General features: G+C 45.1%; 1 protein-coding gene across 3 annotated transcripts in view; it reads right to left on the reverse strand.

The window, feature by feature from the left end:
- Nucleotides 1-24886, reverse strand: part of LOC119962282 (transmembrane protein 132C-like) — a 1347532-nt gene that overhangs the window by 52360 nt on the left and 1270286 nt on the right. For all 3 annotated transcript variants that reach the window (XM_038790273.1, XM_038790281.1, XM_038790286.1), the window contains one exon: nucleotides 12158-12431. In XM_038790273.1, the coding sequence (XP_038646201.1) occupies nucleotides 12158-12431 (274 nt within the window). The remainder of the gene's footprint in view (nucleotides 1-12157; nucleotides 12432-24886) is intronic.

Genomic DNA, 24886 nt, shown 5'->3' on the forward strand with positions numbered 1-24886 from the left:
ACCCAAGTACAGTGAAAAGTATTTTTCTGCAGCCAAGGGAACGTACACGGTAAGTACATAGCAGACAAAAAAGAATAATCAACAGAGTACATTGACAAATGGTACATTAACAAACAGTGGAAGAATCTCTACTACCCTATCAAACTGCTGTACCATTTTAAAGCTTGCTATCAGGTTGCCTCTCAGTCTTTTCTCTGGAGATACAAGTTCCAATCTGTTTAGCCTTCCCTGATAGTTGTGTCTACTCTATTCTGGTATTAGGCTGATAAATCCTCTTTGCACCTTTTCCCAATGCTTCGATATAACAACCAGGACAGTGCATTTTTCTAGTGTAACCTAAACACGGTTTTGTATAAGCTTAAAATTGTATATCACAATTCTATGTCTCTGGAGATGAATCCCAATACTTCTCGCAAACCCGATTTGTGAGGGATGTTCTGCAACCTATCTCTCACCAAGACGATTAATTTTACCTCTGTAACGCTGCCTATCTTTCCCCTTGCTGATGGCAAAACCCTTATAAATATTGTTGATATTGGTCGATTCAACTTTTCAAACAGCCCCCAGCCTCTTGTGTAAATGCTAATTTTCCACTCTATTCTCACATAGAACATAGAACATACAGCGCAGAAGGAGCCAATTCGGTCATCGAGTCTGCACCGACCCTTTAAGCCCTCACTTCCACCCTAGCCCCGTAACCCAATAACCCCTCCTAGCCTTTTTGGTCACTAAGGGCAATTTATCATGGCCAATCCACCTAAGCTGCACGTCTTTGGACTGTGGGAGGAAACCGAAGCACCCGGAGGAAACCCACACAGACACCCAGCGGGGAACCGAACCTGGGACCCTGGCGCTGTGAAGCCACAGTGCTATCCATTTGTGCTACCGTGCTGCCTTAAGTGTCTACTAGTTCCCATTTACCCATTTCTGCATCCTCCCAAACATAAACTGGTTCCCTGGCTCACAAGCCATTAAATTTGAATTCCTCATTTTCATCCATGATCTGTCTATTGACATGTCCTACTCTAATTGCAACATTCTCCTGACTTGGGCAACTATTTCCAGTAACCAAGCAGTTTAATTCCACTCTGTGGAATTTAGTCTCAGAACCGCAGCTGTAATTCGATCTCCATCTTGGCAGCCGTGTGTTTGCACAATCTGGACTTTGGTGGGGGAGTGTGAGGATTTTCACTTTGGTGGTAAGCACAGAAAAGCAGAATAGTTTTTAAAAGGTGTGAAATGTCTAAATGTTGATGTTCAGAGGGATTGGGTGTGCAGGCTTATACAAGGAACTCAGAAAGTTACTATGCAGATACGGCAAGCAATTAGGAAGACAAATTGCATGTAGGCCGTTATTATAAAGAGAAAGGAGCAGAAGAAAGCTAAAATCTTGCTGAAGTTGTATCAGGTTTTGGCTTATCCGACCATACCTGGGGTGCAATTCAGTGGACTGAAGTTAAAGTCCTCTGAACACGTGTTTAGTGGGGTGCTTCTCGATGGCTGCAACGGCGCACCTCGCTATCTTATGGCACATTGCCATTTTGTTGGCCTTGGGGAAATTCTCTCCACCGAGGCCGCATTTAGAGGGACTTCTTCAGCTTGCCATTAGGAAAGTCTCCTCAAAGATCGGGGCCACTATTTTATCTGGTAGCCCCACCACCTTTCAGCTCCCCTGGTCTTTTGACACCCCTCAATCCCCCAACCTTGGGGAGGCCCCCGGGAACCCCCCTCTAATTGCCAGTGCACCTCCAGGCCCGACCCCTGGCAGTGCCAACCTAGCACTCTGATAGTGCCATCCGAGTACCCTGGCAGTGCCAAGGTGCCCAGTTCCAGGGATGCCAGGGTGCACCCTGCCCTGTCCCTGACCACCCAAGGGTCTCCAAAGGTCTGGGAGGCCGCCCAGGTGCCGCTATGACTGGTCCACATTTGTGTGGACCAGTACTAAATGGCATCCTGGCAAGGTCTCCCAGACGCGGCCTGTGCGTATAGGGCAGCGAGGGAATCCAGTGTCGGGTAGTTAAATGAATAGTAAGGCTCATTTAAATATGGGAGGTCCAGCTTGTGCATGGCGGAGAGTGTCCGGTGGCTCAGGCCGATTCACTCGTTGCACCCAGATCTGCGCAGGGCACAATGGGGTTGCTGAATCACGCCCCAGAGTACTGTGTGCAGTTTTTGGTCACCATATACAGGGAAGGATATATTGCCTTGGAGGAGATACAGTGAAGATTCACTCGGTTTGTTCCTGGGGTGAGAAGGTTATCCTTTGGTGAGATATCGGCTAAATTGGGCCTACACTTTCTTTAGAAAAAAAGAGATAATCTCATTGAAACATACAGCTCCTGAAGAGGTTTCAGTAAGAGGTTGCTTCCTGTATCAGCATGATTGAGAACCTGCATCTACAGTCTCAGGATAAGGGCTGATCATTTAGGACTGAAATGAGGAGAGCTCTCTTCCCTCAAAGTCTTGTGAATCTTTGGAATTCTCTAGCCCATAGGGATGTGGATGCTTAATCATGTACATTTTATGCCAGGATAGACAGATTTTGGTCTCTCAGGGAATCAAGGGACATGGGGAGTGGGCAGGAAATTGTGTTGAGGCAGAAGATCAGCCATGATCATATAGAATTGCAGAGTTAGCTGGCGATCTGTCATGATCATATGGAATTGCTGAGTTGGCTGGAGATCAGCCATGATCATATAGAATGGTGGGGTTGGCTCAAGATCAGCCAGAATCAAATAGAATGGTGGAGTTGGCTGTAGATCAGCCATGATCATATAGAACTGCAGAGTTGGCTGGAGATCCGCCATGATCATATAGAATGGCTGAGTTGGCTGGAGATCAGCCATGATCAGAAAGAATAGCAGAGTTGGCTCAAGATTAGCCAGGATCATATAGAATGGTGGAGTTGGATGGAGATTAGTCATGATCATATAGAATGGCAGAGTTGGCTGTAGATCAGCCATGATCATATGGAATGGCTGAGTTGGTTGGACAGCAACCATGATCATATAGAATGGCGGAGTTGGCTGTAGATCAGCCATGAGCATATAGAATGGCGGAGTTGGCTGGAGATCAGCCATGATCATATAGAATGGCGGAGTTGGCTGGAGATCAGCCATGATCATATAGAATAGCAGAGTTGGCTCAAGATCAGCCACGATCCTATAGAAGGGCTGAGTTGGCTGGAGATCAGCTATGATCACATAGAATGGCGGAGTTGGCTGGAGATCAGCCATGAGCATATAGAATGGCGGAGTTGGCTGGAGATCAGCTATGATCACATAGAATGGCGGAGTTGGCTGGAGATTAGCCATGAGCATATAGAATGGCAGAGTTGGCTGGAGATCAGCCATGATCATATAGAATGGCGGAGTTGGCTAGAGATCAGCCATGAGCATATAGAATGGCGGAGTTGGGTGGAGATCAGCCATGATCATATAGAAGGGCTGAGTTGGCTGGAGATCAGCTATGATCATATAGAATGGCGGAGTTGGTTCGAGATAAGCCATGGTCATATAGAAGGGCTGAGTTGGCTGGAAATCAGCCATGAGCATATAGAATGGCGGAGTTGGTTGGAAATCAGCCATGATCATATAGAGTGGCAAAGTTGGCTGGAAATCTGTCATGGTCACAGAGAATGGCGAAGTTGGCTCGAGGGCCATGTGGCCTACTGCTTTCTTACTTCTTACGTTTTTTGGTCCTGAGGTGTGGGAAGCTCTGGCCCTGCCTCAGTCTAATTATACATAGATCCCTCTCCAAAGAGTTAGAAATTTTAATGTTCACACTGTGGAGAAGAACAAAGAACAAAGAACAAAGAAAATTACAGCACAGGAACAGGCCCTTCGGCCCTCCTGGCCTGCGCCGATCCAGATCATTTATCTAAACCTGTCTCCTATTTTCCAAGGTCTACTTCCCTCTGTTCCCGCCCATTCATATACCTGTCTAGATGCCTCTTAAATGATGCTATCGTGCCCGCCTCTACCACCTCTGGTAAAGCGTTCCAGGCACCCACCATCCTCTGCGTAAAAACTTTCCACGCACATCTCCCTTAAACTTTCCCCCTCTCACCTTGAAATCGTGACCCCTTGTTGCTATCCATACCTCTCATAATTTTGTAGACCTCAATCAGGTCCCCCCTCAACCTCCGTCTTTCCAACGAAAACAATCCTAATCTACTCAACCTTTCTTCATAGCTAGCACCCTCCATACCAGGCAACATCCTGGTGAACCTCCTCTGCACCCTCTCCAAGGCATCCACATCCTTCTGGTAATGTGGCAACCAGAACTGCACGCAGTATTCCAAATGTGGCCGAACCAAAGTCCTATACAACTGTAACATGACCTGCCAACTCTTGTACTCAATACCCCGTCCGATGAAGGCAAGCATGCTGTATGCCTTCTTGACCACTCTATCAACCTGCGTTGCCACCTTCAGGGTACAATGGACCTGAACTCCCAGATCTCTCTGCACTCAATTTTCCCCAAGACGCTTCCATTGACCATATAGTCCGCTCTTGAATTTGATCTTCCAAAATGCATCACCTCGCATTTGCCTGGATTGAACTCCATCTCCCATTTCTCTGCCCAACTCTCCAATCTATCTATATTTTGTTGTATTCTCTGACAGTCCTCCTCGCTATCTGCAACTCCACCAATCTTAGTATCATCTGCAAACTTGCTAATCAGACCACCTATACCTTCCTCCAGGTCATTTATGTAGATCACAAACATCAGTGGTCCGAGCACGAATCCCTGTGGAACACCACTAGTCACCCTTCTCCATTTTGAGACACTCCCTTCCACCACTACTCTCTGTCTCCTGTTGCCCAGCCAGTTCTTTATCCATCTAGCTAGTACACCATGAACCCCATACGACTTCACTTTTTCCATCAACCTGCCATGGGAAACCTTATCAAACACCTTACTAAAGTCCATGTATACGACATCTACAGCCCTTCCCTCATCAATTAACTTTGTCACTTCCTCAAAGAATTCTATTAGGTTTGTAAGACATGACCTTCCCTGCACAAAACCATGCTGCCTATCACTGATAAATCTATTTTCTTCCAGATGTGAATAGATCCTATCTCTCAGTATCTTCTCCAACAGTTTGCCTACCACTGATGTCAAGCTCACAGGTCTATAATTCCCTGGATTATCCCTGCTACCCTTCTTAAACAAAGGGACGACATTAGCAATTCTCCAGTCCTCCGGGACCTCACCCGTGCTCAAGGATGCTGCAAAGGTACCTGTTAAAGCCCCAACTATTTTGTCCCTCGCTTCCCTCAGTAACCTGGGATAGATCCCCTCCGGTCCTGGGGACTTGTCCACCTTAATGTCTTTCAGAATACCCAAAACTTGCCCCTTCCGTATGACAACTTGACCGAGAGTATTTAAACATCCATCCCTAGCCTCAACATCCATCATGTCCCTCTCCTTGGTGAATACCGATGCAATGTACTCATTAAGAATCTCACCCATTTCCTCTGAGTCCACGCATAAATTCCCTCTTTTGTCTTTGAGTGGGCCAGTCCTTTCTCCAGTTACCCACTTGCTCCTTATATACGAATAAAATGCTTTGGGATTTTCCTTAACCCTGTTAGCCAAAGATATTTCATGACCCCTTTTATCCCTCTTTATTGCGCGTTTGAGATTCGTCCTAGTTTCCCGATATTCCTCCAAAGCTTGATCAGATTTGAGTTGCCTCGATCCTATGTATGCTTCCTTTTTCATTTTAGCTAGTCTCACAATTTCACCCGTCATCCATGGTTCCCTAATCTTGCCATTTCTATCTTTCATTTTCACAGGAACATGCCTGTCCTGCACTCTAATCAACCTTTCCTTAAAAGACTTCCACATTTCAAATGTGGATTTACCCTTAAACAGCTGCTCCCAATCCACATTCCCTAGCTCCTGCCGAATTTTGTTATGTCCATGAGTATTCTAAAACTTAACAGAATTGTGATCGCTATTCCCAAAGTAATCACTGACTGAAACATCAACCACCTGGCCGGGATCATTCCCCAATACCAGGTCCAGTATGGCCCCTTCCTGAGTTGGACTATTTACATACTGCTCTAAAAAACTCACCTGGATGCTCCTTACAAACTCTGCTCCATCTACGCCTCCAACACTACACGAATCCCATTCAATGTTGGGGAAGTTAAAATCTCCCATCACAACCACCCTATTGCTCCTACATTTTTCTATAATTTGTCTGCATATTTGTACCTCTACTTCATGCTCGCTTTTGGGAGGCCTGTAGTAAAGTCCCAACAATGTTACTGCACCCTTCCTATTTCTCAGCTCCATCCATATTGCCTCAGTGCTCGAATCCTCCATCGTGCCCTCCTTAATCACAGCTGTGATATCATCTCTGGCGAGTAATGCAACTCCTCCACCCTTTCTACTTCCCTCTCTATCCATCCTGAAGCATCTATACCCTGGGATATTCAGTTGCCAGTCCTGCCCTTCCCTCAACCAAGTCTCAGTAATACCAATAGCATCATATTCCCAGGTACTGATCCAAGCCCTAAGTTCATCTGCCTTACCTGCTACACTTCTCGCATTAAAACAAATGCACCTCAGACCACCTTTGCGTTCATCATCTCTTCCCTGTCTACTCTTCCCCCTAGTCACATTGAGTTTATTGTCTCGTACCTTACTGGCTTTAGTTGCTGCTTCTTTACTGACCTCTAACTTCCTAATTTGGTTCCCATCCCCCTGCCACATTAGTTCAAAACCTCCCCAACAGTGTTAGCAAGAGCACCCCCTAGGACATTGGTTCCAGTCCTTCCCAGGTGTAGACCATCTGGTTTGTAATGGTCCCACCGCCCCCAGAACCAGTTCCAATGTCCCAAAAATCTGAACCCCTCCCTCCTGCACCATCTCTCAAGCCACGAGAAGGAACAGCTCTCCTTTCTATACAATTACATTAAGGCAGACTAATATTTATGTTGAACATACAAGTTCTTATAAAGCAGTGTTTCTGTTACACTGGCCCTACAGCCCAAGGTAATTTTCTCACTTTGGTACTTTTGATGTGAATTTTCACCTGCTGGGAGTAGAACATAGAACATAGAACAGTACAGCACAGAACAGGCCCTTCGGCCCTCGATATTGTGCCGAGCAATGATCACCCTACTCAAACCCACGTATCCACCCTATACCCGTAACCCAACAACCCCCCCTTTAACCTTACTTTTTAGGACACTACGGGCAATTTAGCATGGCCAATCCACCTAACCCGCACATAATGGACTGCAAAACATGGCTGCTCATACAATTTTATCACATGTATCATTTGAAGGTGGATGCGGAAAATTTACACTTCTGTGAGATAGAAGACCCAAGTGTTTTGAGATTTCTTCCTCCATGTACCTGGGAATGATGCTTCTTTCATTGCCGCCCATGCTGATAGGTTGATGCTGTTAGTTTGGCACTGAGTGTGCAACATAATTGATTTACATTGATGCTACCCTTGCCCCTTCAGAAAATGACTAGTCAGGAATCAGGCAATAAATTGCACTGGTGCAGCAGGCGTTCTTTAGAAGTTGTGGTTAAGGCATGTTCCTGGATTGGGAAGTGAGATTTTACTCCTCCTCTGTGTCTTTCCTTGTAGTGACTGATGCGGAAACTGCATATCAAAACATTGGAAAAAGTTTGATTCATTTTTGACTCCATCTGTCATTCCCATTGGTGGCCATGTGAAAAAAATGGTGAACAATCCTCAGATCACATGTGTAACTTTATAGTCGGCCACAGTCCCAGATGACCATCGGCTGTTGTCTTCCTCTTTGAGGGGGAGAGCTGACTGGCGGTGATTTAACCTGAGGATCACCACACCTCAGAAGAGGGGCAAAGTTGAGAAGGCGAGGCCTTCATGAATAACCTGAACTGGTACAGAAATTGAACCCGTGCTGCTGATCTTGCTCTGCATCATAAACCAGCTGTCTAGGCAAGTGAGCTAAACAATAAGCCTAAGAACATGACTAAGAGAGTGATAATACATGACATTCTTCAGCTCTTCAATAGGGGCATTTTGGGCAGACATTATTTAATTCATTCTGCATTGCTCTCAATAGATTATTTTCCCTTCGAGTGTACAATCGTTCTCATGAAAGCATGAATAAGATTCCCGTACCAGCCTCCCCGAACAGGCGCCGGAATGTGGCGACTAGGGGCTTTTCACAGTAACTTCATTTGAATACAACTCGTGACAATAAGCGATTTTCATTTCAAGAAAAACTATCTATTTACAGTTCTGTCATAAATACAAAGTGGATGAATGAGTAACAGGGAAGCTATTTAATGAATGTAAGGTATCTGTGATGCACATTGTCCATCAACACATTATTTAACAGGGTCTTTCGTTCTTGTAATGAACTCCAATTGGCTTTATTGGTTGGCCAATTGGAGTATGAGCTCCCTCAATGATAGCTCATTGAGGGGGCCCAGATAATCACCTGTGTAGGCTTTGTGAGCCAGTCTTAAGTTGACTGGACTGCTAGCAGCACTGTTTGTAGCTGCTCCTGTAATATCGTTATTGTAAATAAATATTGGTGTGGTGACGGAACTCCTGCCTCCCGTGGATTACTACAGTTCTCCAACCTTAAAACAGTTTCAAGCTTCAGTTCAATGTGAGCCTCCCCTATAAATGTTGCGTTGACGCACATTGGTTGAACTTTGCAACTGTCATTAACGGTTCGTGTGCGATTCCTTATGGAGCTGAGTTGAGGCATTCAATCAGAGATTTGCCAATGGCCTTTTCTATTCATTCTCAGTCTCTCAGAAATGCATTTCATGCAGTACAGGGACTGCTGTAAACCCCTTTTCCCTGCAGAATGGACCTATTAATACCAAACCAGTAATTAAAAGTTGTACTTTGAAATGCCAGTTTTCTCTCACAGATTTAGTGGTGTGTTGAACAATGATTCTGTGGTCTTGGCTGACTTGCCTGGCAGATATAAGATTATGGAAGCATAACCCCAAATTCTCTGTTGGCCTGGAAGCAGAGAGAGCAATATTCTGTGGAAATGTCATTCAATGCAGTTTGTTTTAAATCTTTAAGGACAGGAGAGCTCTTGTGACCAGTGATTTCATTGCCATCAGATTACATGTCCCAAATCATCTCTAACACTGCACTACGAGGTAGTGTTCAGATGAATGTACAGACTTGGAGATTCAGCTTGGCATCAATTGGCCCAAATAGAACATAGAACATACAGTGCATAAGGAGGCCATTCGGCCCATCAAGTCTGCACCGACCCACTTAAGCCTTCACTTCCACCCTATCTCCGTAACCCAATAACCCCTCCTAACCTTTTTTGGACACAAAGGGAATTTAGCATGGCCAATCCACCTAACCTGCACGTCTTTGGACTGCGGGATGAAACCGGAGAACCCGGAGGAAACCCACACAGACACAGGGAGAACGTGCAGACTCCGCACAGACTGTGACCCAGTGGGTAATCGAACCTGGGACCATGGCACTGTGAAGCCACAGTGCTAGCCACTTGTGCTACCGTGCTGCCCACGGTAATCTTCCGATCAAAGTCAGAACCCCTGATTCTGACCCTGATCAGACAAAAAAAAACTTACCCACTTACCTTTCTCCTGTTTCTCTGGGCAATCTTCCAATGGAGAATCCTTACAAACTAACACAGCACAGCAAACTTTGGAGATGTCAGCGAAAGGGTTCCGTGCAGATGGCACACCTTTTTACAGCACTGTTTGCCTTATTTTGGTAAGTAAAATGTTTAAACGTCCAAAAGATTCTTCGAAAAACAATGGAGAGAAGGTAAGTGGCTAAAGAGGTAGGGTGGGTGAGGTAAGTGGATGAGGGAGTAGGATGGGTAAGGTGGTGGAGTGGGTAGGGGGTGGATTGAATTAGGGGGTAGAGTGGATCAGGGAGTAAGGTGGTAGCTGGGAAGGGTAGTGAGGATGGATTGGGGATAGTTGGGGCTCAGGGGGACAGTTTGGGGGTGCAGGGGGTCATTGTGAGTGATTTGGCATGTCAGATTTTGGCACAGCAGGTCAGAACCATCTGAACTCCCCAACTGGAGTTGGAGACTTTTTCAGAAGGTTTCAGGGAGCATCAAAAGTTCAGACTTCCTGGGTAACTCCTGTGGAGTGGGTCCGACGATCCGGAAACCGGAAGATCTGGGCCAATAAGTTATTGTAACTTCAGCTTCTCCAACCAGTCTTCCACAATAACATGTGTTTATAACAGTCAAGGCAGAAAGAACAGTGATCACTGAGATCTGACTGGTTTCCATGTGAACATTACAATTCTGCTGAAGCGAAGCAATCGACAACATAAACAGAAGGAATTTATTCGTACATACTCCATTGCCAAGTGAGAAGCAGGCTGACTTGCTGCCAGGCTTCTCCCAATGTTGATCTGCAGTTGATCTGCCTCCCGAAAGGTAAAAAGGAGCTAACTCTGGTGGTTCTCCATTGAACATATTCTCCTTCACTATTTGAATGTGCCTTCTAGTTGGTCTTCTGTCAAAGACACAGTGAGCCCAGCAGGAACCCCCCCCCCAGTAAAACCTGGGAAATAAGAGCACTAGCCTGAACTGATCGTGTATATCTTAAAATGGAACACCAGTTCATTTTTAAAAATATAAATTTAGAATAACCAATTCATTGTTTTTCCAATTAAGGGGCAATTTAGAGTGGCCAATCCACCTAGCCTGCACATCTTTGGGTTGTGGGGGCGAAACCCACGCAAACACGAGAAGAATGTGCAAACTCCACACAGACAGTGACCCAGAGCTGGGATCGAACCTGGGACCTTGGCGCCGTGAGGCAGCAGGACTAACCCTCTGCACCACCGTGCTGCCCCAAATGGAACACCAGTTCAGACCAGTGCTTTTATTTCCTAGTTTTTACCGCTTTGTTTTGTTCTGGGTGCTCACTTTGTACAGTTGTGTTGAAAATATGTTAGTGATTTTATTTTTAGAAAATTCATATGTTCTAAAGACTGCGTTTAGCATTTTAGAACTACTGGACTGAGCAAACCTTCATGAACATATTTACAGTACCGATGAGGTATGTTAGGAGGAATTCTTATCGCCCTGTGTGGAATTTCAATTGTATGCCAATATCTGCCACTTTATGGTACACTGAATTAGAAAGGACATAGGACTGATTTATTTCATCTAAATGATTAAATAGTAGACCTAATTCTTCAATTGAACAGAAGGCAAAACTAAATGTATTTAAAATCTAAATCACGAATTGCATGTAGCTGCTGCGAACTCTCTCTTTGACTCATCGACAACAGTCAAGGTGAATGCTCCAGTTGGGAGGTAAAGGATGGTCAGTTCAACATTTGTGTACAAGTGAAAATCTCGAAGGAATAAACCTTGACGAGTCAATAACTAACAGCAGAAGGTTGGATGATCAGTAGGAATGATTATAGATTGGGCTGGCAGACACAATGATGTGAGGCAAGACAATATTCCATCTCAGATAGATAAGAGCAACAATCTGTCAGGACCCTCTCCCCTCTCAACATACCCTCCCCAGGAGATGACACTCTTTTCACCCACAACATTAAAAGCAGGCAATCAGCACCAGCCCAGCTGCTGGAGACAGAGTTTGGCAACAGTACACGGACATGATGGACAAAAAACATGCTAAAATGCTAGAAAGAAAAATAGCACTTGTTGGATTAATTTGCTGTTAATTCCCCTGTGTAGCTGGATGTCATACAACCTTTTAGTCATTCAGACAACTTGATAATTAATACAAATGAAATTGTACCTTTTTTTAAAAAAAAAACATATTTACACAAATGCGCTAATCAAACTGACCTTTTTTGCTGTTGCTGCTCCATCACTCAGTGTCTATCTAATTATTATTCTCTGGGAGCTGTCAGTTTAAAAAAAAACACACTCCCAGGAACCACATACCCATACAACAATATAAAGGGCAATGTTTTGAATACATCGATGCTTTGTTCAGCAGCAGATTCCACAGATTACCTTGATCTTTCTGAGAGAGGCTCCTCTGTTGCACATTAAGGCTGGGTTCGAAGAAATGAACGGCAGATGGCATACAGGAGCACTGTAAGACTCACTCACACTCACACACACACACACACACACACACTGCAGGTTTTACATCTACTCAAAAAGACTGAATGTACCTGAATTGTGGCCATTCCCAGTTCCTGGCCACTCAGGATCCTCCCGTTTTCCAACTTGGCGATCTGCGGATTGTCCATTTTCAGAAAGTCGGTCACCAGGTCTGTGATGTCAGCCTGCCAGTCATTGCCTAACATGTAGACAAGCTGCCCGCCTGGGTCCAAGGTTTCCGCAACAAACTGTGTAAGGACCCTCACCATAGCACGTTGGTACTGAAGAGTACAGCCTTTCCCTTTTTTCTCATCGTCATCCTCGTCATCACTGTCTCGCGTTGGCCTACCAAAAACATGGGACAATTTATTTTCCTGACTTAGACCATAACATCATAAGATATAGGAGAAGAATTAGGCCACTCGGCCCATCAAGTCTGCTCCACCATTCAATCATGGCTGATATTTTCTCATCTCCATTCTCCTGACCTCCCCATAACCCCTGATCCCCTTATTAATCAAGAACCTATCTATCTGTGTCTTAAAGATACTCAGTGATTTGACCTTCTTCTTCCTTCTTCCAGATCATTAATGTATAGTGTGAAAAGTTGTGGCCCCAGCACAGACCCCTGAGGCACACCACTAGTCACTGGCAGCCAACCTAAAAAGACCCCTCTATCCCCACTCTCTGCCTTCTGCCAGTCAGCCAATCCTCTATCCATGCCAGGATCTTACCCTGAACACCATGGGCTCTTAACTTTTTTAAGTCTCCTATGCGGCACCATGTCAAAGGTCTTCTGGAAATCTAAATAAATTACATCCACTGGTTCTCCTTTGTCTAACTTCCTTGTTACCTCCTCAAAGAATTCTAACAGATTTGTCAGACACAACCTCCCTTTGACAGAACCGTGCTGACTCAGTCCTATTTTTTCATGCACTTCCAAGTACTTCACGATCTCATCTTTAATAAGAGACTCTAAAATCTTACCAATGACTGAAATCAGGCTAACCGGCCTATAATTTCCCGTCTTCTGCCTCCCTCCCTTCTTAAACTGTGGTGTTACAGCAATACACTTCACAGCCATGCAGATATTGAAAGAGACAATATTTCAAGGCCATTATCTTCACCTTCAACAATGGATGAAATGATTCATTTTACAACCATTACACACTTCTTTATCAATGTGTAGTTTCAGAGTTCTTGGTTGAATATCATTTCATTGACATCAAATACAATATTGTTCTTGTTTCTCTTCCCACACCTAGTGGTGTACAAGGCAAACATTCATTTGTTCCCACAGCAAAATGTTCTCTGGAACTGGTCGCTAACCTGTTGCCAGAGGCGTATAGTTTGAGGGGCAACATGCCACATCAAGCATGCTTACCAGGGCTCCCTCCCACTCTTACCGCCAGCCATTGGTGTGTTTGGAAGGATTTTGCAGGTTGGCACATTCAACCTGTTGACCACGTTATGAACACACCTTCCATGGCCATCAAGTCCTGGGGTGGGACTCGAACCTGGAGCTTCTCGTTCAGAGGCAAGGACACAACCCACTGCACCACAAGACCACCCTTAATACACTCTAACACGTGATAAAAGCTCCACGTGAAATGTGGAATGCAACAGGTATGCAGTTAATCTGTTACTGACTATCTGACAGCTTTCAAAAGTATTTTATGCACATAAAAATCACAGCATATTTTGAAACAGAATGGAACAACATTCCTCTTAAGTGGATCCAGCTCTATCATCAACACAATCCTGTTAGAATTGATTTACATTCATGCTGGGGGGTAGGGGAAAGAAAAAACAATTTAAGTTGTAGTTTTAGTGCAAGAGTATTTGGTCTAGTGGAGGGGGATTAGAGGAGAGGGTGTAATAGCAGTACAGGTCATATAAAAGTTGCAGGTTCCTCGAGCTGAATTATTGGTTGGTTAAGCAATTGGTCATAGTATTCCAGAATTATCCCCCAGACAGGTCATTGGTTTAATACGTGTTGACAAAGCTGTTTTAGGTACTTATTTTACTGCAGAAAAGGGCCCTTTTGGAGGATTTTTCTCAGACATGCCAAGGTGAGGAGTGTTATTCATGGGAATTGATCCCAAACATTCCCTGATGAGGTGCAGCTACCTGAAAGGTAAACCTGCCCGATGTTACAGACTGGGTGAGAGTGAACTGCTGAAATCCCAGTTTCTATTCCTAATTGCCCATAATCAGTTTGCTTTTGAGAGGAAGATGTATGTGTCTTTCTTGTACCCGAGTGTGTGGTCAATTTGAATAAACAACGGCAAGTTTTTGAATAGGCTTACTGGGGCTGGTTTAGCACAGTGGGCTAAATAGCTGGCTTGCAATGCAGAACAACGCCAGCAGCGCGGGTTCAATTCCCGTACCGGCCTCCCCGAACAGACGCCGGAATGTGACGACTAGGGGCTTTTCACAGTAACTTCATTGAAGCCTACTTGTGACAATAAGCAATTATTATTATTTAAAAAGATGATTGTTTATGTACGTGCTCATCCCAAAATATAATGTTAAGTCACTGAATCACAGAGTCACACACACAAACATCAAAATACAGTTCAGCAGAATAGTGTACTTTTACAGGTTATGGACAAAAAGAATAGTTCATGTCTATGTTCACCCCAAAATATAGGGCAGAATTTGACAAAGTGTCGGGGGGGGGGGGGGGGGGGGGGGAGGCGCTATGTGGAAATGTATTAAAATTAGGTTCATGCCCTCATGACGTTGATGGGGAGAAAAATCTGGACAAGCCAACTTTCCAGCAAGAATTGCGTTCCCGATTCTCGCAAGATTTTCGTCTATTGCCGTTGATCCCACAGATGGCGAGTGCCACCTCAAGATTCCACCCAATATGTTGCAGCACTCACTCACAGAGTCACATACAAAACACAATCAAAGAAAATACAGTTCAAGAGAATAGTGCACTTTTGCAGGTTATAAACAAAATGAATAGTTTATCATCCACGTGATTGTCTTGTTCTGGAATACACATGTTGCGGGCCTGATGAATATGACGTTTCAATCCTGGGGTAATTTAGGTAAACTGAGCAGCCCAGATCCTATGCTACAGTTGTTCTCAGGATTCTCTTGAAGTGATGGGCTGGCTGCAGGTGTTTGCAATCTCATTGCCAGATGGACAGTTTGCTATATCTCTGGACCTGAATTAGAACAGGCATGGGGACATGGTGATGTAACAAACTTTGATTCTTAAGATAAACATGTTATTGCTCTTTTTGCTCCCATGTCTTTCTGCAGACTGCACTTAAACATTACAAAGACATAAATATGGCTTTCTTATCATGCAACTCCTCACAATTGTAGTTCCTTTTCAATATATGTTGGTGGTCTTGGGTTGATTAGTCGCATACTGCTTTATTGTTTAAAGACATTTATCCTAAGGGGTTTAAGACAATGATCGTTTTTGTTTCAAAAAGACCCATTCAATTCAGCAATGTCTTTTGATGAACTCAGCAAATGTGTAGTTAACACATTTTCATCTGGCTGTCCTCTTTTATCTCTGTTATACAGTGAAGCAGTTCTTGAATACATGAGCCATATCATCTGACCTTCAGCGGCCATCTTTGCAGCACACTGTCCACTAATTTCAAAGCGTCAACATTGAATAAAGCTTATGTCTTACAAGTTAAGCAATATGACATGCCTTTACTAAGCATGACACCTATTTTACCCTAGCAACTGGCATTAGCCATAGCTCTATAAAATTACACCCATTAGTGTCATTCTATTTCGTACACCAGTCACTTTGTGGGCTTTATGATCTGCACAAGTTTACAATTATGTCAAATTAGGGAAAACTTAGGGCGGCACGGTGGCTCAGTGGTTAGCATTGCTGCCTACGGTGCTGAGGACCTGGGTTCGATCCCAGCCCCAGGTCACTGTCTATGTGAAGTTCGCATATTCTCCCCGTGTCTGCAGGGTTTCACCCCCACAACCTGCAGGGTAGGTGGATTGGACACGCAAAATTGCCCCTTGATTGGAAAAATAAATTGGCTACTCTAAATTTTTAAAAAAGTTAGGGGAAACTTTAATTAACTTTAGTTAATACTTAGTTAACTAATGTTAGTTGAATTTTTTGTAAATGAATCATCCAGGCTCTGCCTCCCATTTTAAAATTTGACTGCATTTCCTCTCCCCCAGGTATGAGTCATACATTGTTTTCAAGTCTTCATATCATTTCTATTTCCTGCTCCTTCATGTTGATGGGCAGGAAATCCAGCTCTGTATCGCTTCTCATTAAAAAAAGAGACTGCTACTATACTAAAAACTTCTGAGATACATCAAGACACATTTTTCTTTCTTTTCTCTGCCATCCTGTCAGAGCAACTTTGTGGAATCTATTCTTCACCCTGCGTCATACGATTGATCACAGCCTTGTGCTGCTAATTATGTCTGGCTTCCATTTCCCAGTTTGTCTGCTGTCAGTTTCCAAATCCTTAGCTATATTTCTTGGCATCTCTGATGTTCCGTGGAGATGAGAACACTTTTTTCCATCCTACTGTCTATTGGAATTTGGAAAACTGATTGTTCATCTCAATCACCAGCCGTGACCAGGAAATCTCCGGTCATTGGGATTGACCTTTCCCGCTAGCAACGCACCCCCGCTAACGGGTTTCGCGGTAGTGTGCGGTGGGTTCAATGGGAAATCCAATTGACAAGGCCCGGGGTGATAGAATCCAGCCACCAGCGAACAACGCACTGCCGAGTAACATGCGACTGGGGGACTGGAGAATCCCGCCCCTGGTTTTTCCTCATCTGCGATCAGAAGCCAAAGGCCTACTTTGAGCAGCAAATGCCATTTTGTGTTTCAAGTGTTTTGTAAACATCTTTCATATACATGCTGGCATCAAGGAAAATTCTCGGTGCCAATGTCTGATGATACCTTGGTGGCATGTCTATTCCCTTGTCCCTACCTTACATAATTCCTGCCTAGATTTCTTAAAATTCATCGATTCTTTATCTGACAATATGTTTAGTATTTTATTGATTTTTTAAATTTGCTTTTGAAAATGGCCTATGGAAATCTCAGTTACATCATTGCAATGCTATAATTGAATATTGAGAAGCAACATGATGCATCACCTGATAGTGTGGCGATACAACATGGAGCAAACCTGCATTTACACTGTTTTGAGAACATTGCTGGCAATTAATTCTCCAACAAGCTAACTGGGTAAAGCAGAATTTCCTATGTGGAACGTCTAAGCATGAATATTAAAATACTTGTGTTTCAAAACCTTAAGTCTTTTAACACTGGATGTTATGTTAGAAAACAGCCACCTTTTTATTAGCTCTTTTCCAACATTAACAACATATCATCTGTGGGAAGTGCACCCATCTCCAGCTCCTGAAAAACCGTGTTAGGGACCTGGAGCTTGAGCTGGATGAACTTTGGATCATTCGGGAGGCAGAGGGGGTCATAGATAGGAGCTTCAGGGAAGTAGTTACACCAAAGACTGGAGATAGATGGGTAACTGTAAGAGGGACTGGGAAGAAGCAGTCAGTGCAGGGACCCCCTGCGGTCGTTCCCCTGAGTAACAAGTATACCGTTTTGGATACTTGTGGGGGGGACGACTTACCAGGGGTAAGCCATGGGGTACGGGCCTCTGGCACGGAGTCTGTCCCTGTTGCTCAGAAGGGAAGGGGGAAAAGGAGTAGAACATTAGTAATTGGGGACTCCATAGTCAGGGGCACAGATAGGAGATTTTGTGGGAGCGAGAGAGACTCACGTTTGGTATGTTGCCTCCCAGGTGCAAGGGTAAGTGATGTCTCGGATCGTGTTTTCCGGGTCCTTAAGGGGGAGGGGGAGCAGCCCCAAGTCGTAGTCCACATTGGCACTAACGACATAGGTAGGAAAGGGGACAAGGATGTCAGGCAGGCCTTTAGGGAGCTAGGATGGAAGCTCAGAGCGAGAACAAACAGAGTTGTTATCTCTGGGTTGTTGCCCGTGCCACGTGATAGTGAGATGAGGAATAGGGAGAGAGAGCAATTAAACACGTGGCTACAGGGATGGTGCAGGCGGGAGGGATTCAGATTTCTGGATAACTGGGGCTCTTTCTGGGGAAGGTGGGACCTCTATAGACAGGATGGTCTACATCTGAACCTGAGGGGCACCAATATCCTGGGGGGGAGATTTGTTAGTGCTCTTTGGGGGGGTTTAAACTAATTCAGCAGGGGCATGGGAACCTGGATTGTAGTTTTGTGGTACGGGAGATTGAGAGTATGGAGGTCAGGAGCACAGATTTGACTTCGCAGGAGGGTGCCAGTGTTCAGGTAGGTGGTTTGAAGTGTGTGTACTTCAATGCCAGGAGTATACGAAATAAGGTAGGGGAACTGGCAGCATGGGTTGGTACCTGGGACTTCGACGTTGTGGCCATTTCAGAGACATGGATAGAGCAGGGACAGGAATGGTTGTTGCAGGTTCCGGGGTTTAGGTGTTTTAGTAAGCTCAGAGAAGGGGGCAAAAGAGGGGGAGGTGTGGCGCTGCTAGTCAAGGACAGTATTACGGTGGCGGAAAGGATGCTAGATGGGGACTCTTCTTCTGAGGTAGTATGGGCTGAGGTTAGAAACAGGAAAGGAGAGGTCACCCTGTTGGGAGTTTTCTATAGGCCACCTAATAGTTCTAGGGATGTAGAGGAAAGGATGGCGAAGATGATTCTGGAAAAGAGCGAAAGTAACAGGGTAGTTGTTATGGGAGACTTTAACTTTCCAAATATTGACTGGAAAAGATATAGTTCGAGTACATTAGATGGGTCGTTCTTTGTACAATGTGTGCAGGAGGGTTTCCTGACACAATATGTTGACAGGCCAACAAGAGGCGAGGCCACATTGGATTTGGTTTTGGGTAATGAACCAGGCCAGGTGTTAGATCTGGAGGTAGGTGAGCACTTTGGAAACAGTGACCACAATTCGGTGACCTTTACGTTAGTGATGGAAAGGGATAAGTATACCCCGCAGGGCAAGAGTTATAGCTGGGGGAAGGGCAATTATGATGCCATTAGACATGACTTAGGATGTGTTGGTTGGAGAAGTAGGCTGCAAGGGTTGGGCACACTGGATATGTGGAGCTTGTTCAAGGAACAGCTATTGCATGTTCTTGATAAGTACGTACCAGTCAGGCAGGGAGGAAGGGGTCGAGCGAGGGAACCGTGGTTTACCAAAGAAGTGGAATCTCTTGTTAAGAGGAAGAAGGAGGCCTATGTGAAGATGAGGCATGAAGTTTCAGTTGGGGCGCTTGATAGTTACAAGGAAGCGAGGAAGGATCTAAAGAGAGAGCTGAGACGAGCAAGGAGGGGACATGAGAAGTCTTTGGCAGGTAGGATCAAGGAAAACCCAAAAGCTTTCTATAGGTATGTCAGGAATAAAAGAATGACTAGGGTAAGAGTAGGGCCAGTCAAGGACAGTGGTGGGAAGTTGTGTGTGGAGGCTGAGGAGATAAGCGAGATACTAAATGAATACTTTTCGTCAGTATTCACTCAAGAAAAAGATAATATTGTGGAGGAGAATGCTGAGACCCAGGCTATTAGAATAGATGGCATTGAGGTGCGTAGGGAAGAAGTGTTGGCAATTCTGGACAAGGTGAAAATAGATAAGTCCCCGGGGCCGGATGGGATTTATCCTAGGATTCTCTGGGAAGCCAGGGAAGAGATTGCTGAGCCTTTGGCTTTGATTTTTAGGTCATCATTGGCTACAGGAATAGTGCCAGAGGACTGGAGGATAGCAAATGTGGTCCCTTTGTTCAAGAAGGGGAGTAGAGATAACCCCGGTAACTATAGGCCGGTGAGCCTATCGTCTGTGGTGGGTAAGGTCTTGGAGAGGATTATAAAAGATACGATTTATAATCATCTAGATAGGAATAATATGATTAGGGATAGTCAGCATGGTTTTGTGAAGGGTAGGTCATGCCTCACAAACCTTATCGAGTTCTTTGAGAAGGTGACTGAACAGGTAGACGAGGGTAGAGCAGTTGATGTGGTGTATATGGATTTCAGTAAAGCGTTTGATAAGGTTCCCCACGGTCGGCTATTGCAGAAAATACGGATGCTGGGGATTGAGGGTGATTTAGAGATGTGGATCAGAAATTGGCTAGTTGAAAGAAGACAGAGAGTGGTGGTCGATGGGAAATGTTCAGAATGGAGTTCAGTTACGAGTGGCGTACCACAAGGATCTGTTCTGGGGCCGTTGCTGTTTGTCATTTTTATAAATGACCTAGAGGAGGGCGCAGAAGGATGGGTGAGTAAATTTGCAGACGACACTAAAGTCGGTGGAGTTGTAGACAGTGCGGAAGGATGTTGCAGGTTACAGAGGGACATAGATAAGCTGCAGAGCTGGGCTGAGAGGTGGCAAATGGAGTTTAATGTGGAGAAGTGTGAGGTGATTCACTTTGGAAAGAATAACAGGAATGCGGAATATTTGGCTAATGGTAAAATTCTTGGTAGTGTGGATGAGCAGAGGGATCTCGGTGTCCATGTACATAGATCCCTGAAAGTTGCCACCCAGGTTGATAGGGTTGTGAAGAAGGCCTATGGTGTGTTGGCCTTTATTGGTAGAGGGATTGAGTTCCGGAGCCATGAGGTCATGTTGCAGTTGTACAAAACTCTAGTACGGCCGCATTTGGAGTATTGCGTACAGTTCTGGTCGCCTCATTATAGGAAGGACGTGGAAGCTTTGGAAAGGGTGCAGAGGAGATTTACCAGGATGTTGCCTGGTATGGAGGGAAAATCTTATGAGGAAAGGCTGATGGACTTGAGGTTGTTTTCGTTAGAGAGAAGAAGGTTAAGAGGTGACTTAATAGAGGCATACAAAATGATCAGAGGGTTAGATAGGGTGGACAGCGAGAGCCTTCTCCCGCGGATGGAGGTGGCTAGCATGAGGGGACATAGCCTTAAATTGAGGGGTAATAGATATAGGACAGAGGTCAGAGGTGGGTTTTTTACGCAAAGAGTGGTGAGGCCGTGGAATGCCCTACCTGCAACAGTAGTGAACTCGCCAACATTGAGGGCATTTAAAAATTTATTGGCTAAGCATATGGATGATAAGGGCATAGTGTAGGTTAGATGGCCTTTAGTTTTTTTTTTCCATGTCGGTGCAACATCGAGGGCCGAAGGGCCTGTACTGCGCTGTATCGTTCTATGTTCTATGTTCTATGGGCAGCTGGGCAGCAGGGTAGCATGGTGGTTAGCATAAATGCTTCACAGCTCCAGGGTCCCAGGTTCGATTCCTGGCTGGGTCACTGTCTGTGTGGAGTCTGCACGTCCTCCCCCTGTGTGCGTGGGTTTCCTCCGGGTGCTCCGGTTTCCTCCCACAGTCCAAAGATATGCGGGTTAGGTGGATTGGCCATGCTAAATTGCCCGTAGTGTCCTACAAAAAGTAAGGTTAAGGGGGGGTTGTTGGGTTACGGGTATAGGGTGGATATGTGGGTTTGAGTAGGGTGATCATGGCTCGGCACAACATTGAGGGCCAAAGGGCCTGTTCTGTGCTGTACTGTTCTATGTTCTATGTTCTATATGCGAAGGTAGCCAGGGCATTGCTATGTAAAGTTAGCTCTTGCACCGGCATTGCAATACTGCAGCCGGTGAGGAGATGAAACACTGAGATTTAGCTCCTGCACATCCCCCCACTCAGTGTAAAACACATGTGTGTGGCCTTGCTTTTTAAAAAAAATTGAATCTTTATTCTTGTCACAAGTAGACTTACATTAACACTGCAATGAAGTTACTGTCAAAATCCCATTGTCGCCGCACTCCAGCGCCTGTTTGGGTACACTGAGGGAGAATTCAGAATGTCCAATTCACCTAACAGCACGTCTTTCATGACTTGTGGGAGGAAACCGGAGCACCCGGGGGAAACCCACGCAGTCACGGGGAAAAGGTGCAGACTCCGCACAGACATTGACCAAAGCCGGGAATCGAACCTGTGACCCTAGTGCCATGAAGCTGCAGTGCTAACCACTGTGCTACCATGCTTCCCATTATACCAGTTATGCTGTGATTCTTGTGTTGGTGTGAAGCATGAATCATGTCACAATGCTTTACAGTTATGCAGCATAAATACAGTATGAGAATTAGGATTTAACCTGACAGAAATTGGTGTCTTAAATCATGAAGGAGTTTTCAAAGTAACTTCATATACTAAAGAGATTTTCCACAGGGTTAAAGTGACGCTGCCAAATTTTCTTGCACTGAGAATTTGAAACAATTGATTGTATCTCATCATTTAGCAAGTTTGTGCCTCCAACTGCTCTGTTCAATTCCCTTTTTACTGGCACAATCCCACATTTGTTTCCCCCCACACAAGTTCTGATTCATGGGATAAAGATTTCTTGCTGTCAAATTTGAAAGTTTCAAAGTTGGTCGACATTTTCCATTGCTGAAATCACTAATTTTAAATGGGGAAATATGGATGGATTTCCATCAGAATTAATCTTTTAATTTTATTTGCTCATATCCCGAGTCCTCACTTGGTAATAATAAGTGGCATGCATACTGAAGGCAGGAGGCTCACACTGGACGAAATATTGTCCTGTTATTTCTGCACTGTTTGCAAGGCAACTTGTACACTTCACAGAACATAGAACAGTACATCATAATACAGGCCCTTCAGCCCACAATGTTGTGCCGACCATTTAACCTAATCTAAGATCAACCTAACCTACACCCCTTCAATTTACTGCTGTCCATGTGCCTAAGAGTCGCTTAAATGTCCCTAATTACTCTGACTCCACCACCTCTGCTGGCAGTGCATTCCACACACCCAGCACTTTCTGCGTAAAGAACCTACCTCTGACATCTCCCCTATACCTTCCTCTAATCATCTTAAAATTATGTCCCCTCGTGACAGCCATTTCCACCCTGAGGAAAAGTCTCTGGCTATCCACTCTATCCATGCCTCTCATCACCTTGTACACATCTATCAAGTCACTTCTCTGCTTTCATCGCTCCAGTGAGAAAAGCCCTAGCTCCCTCAACCTTTCTTCATAAGACATGCCCTCCAGTCCAGGCAGCATCCTGGTAAATCTCCTCTGTACCCTCTCCAAAGCATCCACATCCTTCCTATAATGAAGCGACCAGAAATGGACACAATATTCCAAGTGTGGTCTAACTAGAGTTTTATAAAGCTGCAGCAAAACTTTGCGGCTCTTAAACTCAATCCCCCTGTTAATGAAAGCCAACACACCATACGCCTCTACAACCCTACCAACCTGGGTGGCAACTTTGAGGGATCTCTGTGCGTGGACCCCAAGGTCTCTGTACCTCCACACTTCCAAGAATCCTGCCTTTAACCCTGTATTCAGCATTCAAATTTGACCTTCCAAAATGAATCACTTCACATTTATCAAGGTTGAGCTCCATCTGCCACTTCTCAGCCCAGCTCTGCATCCTGTCAATGTCCTGTTGTAACCTGCAACAACTCTCAACACTATCTACAACTCCCCCAACCATCGTGTCATCGGCAAACTTACTAACCCACCCTTCCACTTCCTCATCCAAGTCATTTATAAAAACCACAAAGAACAGAGGTTCCAGAACAGATCCTTGCAGGACACCACTGGTCACCGACCTCCAGGCGGTATACTTTCCACCCACTACCACTCGCTGTCTTCTTTCGACCAGTCAATTCTGTATCCAGACAGCCAAATTTCCCTGTATCCCATGCCCCCTAATTTTCTGAATGAGCCTACCATGGGCAATCTTATCAAATGCCTTACTGAAATCCATATACACCACATCCACGGCCTTGTTTTGAAGGGGAATGGCCACGAGGGATCCCTGCACTGTCTGCCTGTTTGTTTTCTTTCCTCTGACTGTAACCCAGCAACACTTGTCCTGGACCTTGGATGTGGCTACTTCCCGTTAACTCTTCTCTATCACCCCCTCTGCCTCCTGGATGATCAGACGTTCATCCAGCTCCAGCTCCCTAACACGGTCTCCTGAGGTTCTGGAGTTGGGTGCACTTCCCGCAGGTATAGTCAGTGGGGACACTGGTGGTATCCCTCACCACCCACATCCTACAGGAGGATCATGCAACTGTCCTAGCCTCCATCCCCTCTGATCTTACAGAATGTAGCTGTCCTGTGGACCAACTGGAACTCCGCCCTCCAACTCTGCTCCCAGTCAGCAACACTCTCTGTAAACCCCTGGCTCCCTTCTCGTTCTTTGAGGAAATGAAATGAAAAGACCACCTTGTTCCCTCCTCACCCAACTCCCTCAATCACAAACTCTCACTATAGCACTCAAATGCACCCAAATTCAGCACTCAGTGCAATCAAAGTCTGCACTGTAAGCTGGCTCACCTTTATACTGAAAGGGACCCACACCGTTATTATTGCCTATTGCATGTTACAACATGATGCAAGTTAAACCCCCCAGGTGTTCCAGTATATCATAGAATCATAGAAACTCTACAGTGCAGAAGAAGGCTATTCAGCCCATCAAGTCTGCACTGACTCTCTGAAAAGTACCCCCTACCTAGGCCCACTCCCCCGCCCTATTCCTGCAACCCCATAATCCAACCTAACTGTTGGACACTAAGGAACAGTTTAGCATTACTAATCCGCCTAACTTGCACATCTTTGGGCTGTGGGTGGAAACTGAAGCACCCAGTTGAAACCCACGCAGACATGGAGAGAACGTGCAAACCTCACACAGTCACCCAAGGCCGGTATCAAACCGGATTCTCTGAGACTGTGAGTGCTAACCACTGTGCCACCATGCCGCCCACTGTCTCCTAAAATACACAAAACACTGTTCCATATTTTACCT

This window comes from Scyliorhinus canicula, chromosome 1, assembly GCF_902713615.1.
Source record: "Scyliorhinus canicula chromosome 1, sScyCan1.1, whole genome shotgun sequence".
Taxonomy (NCBI): domain Eukaryota; kingdom Metazoa; phylum Chordata; class Chondrichthyes; order Carcharhiniformes; family Scyliorhinidae; genus Scyliorhinus; species Scyliorhinus canicula.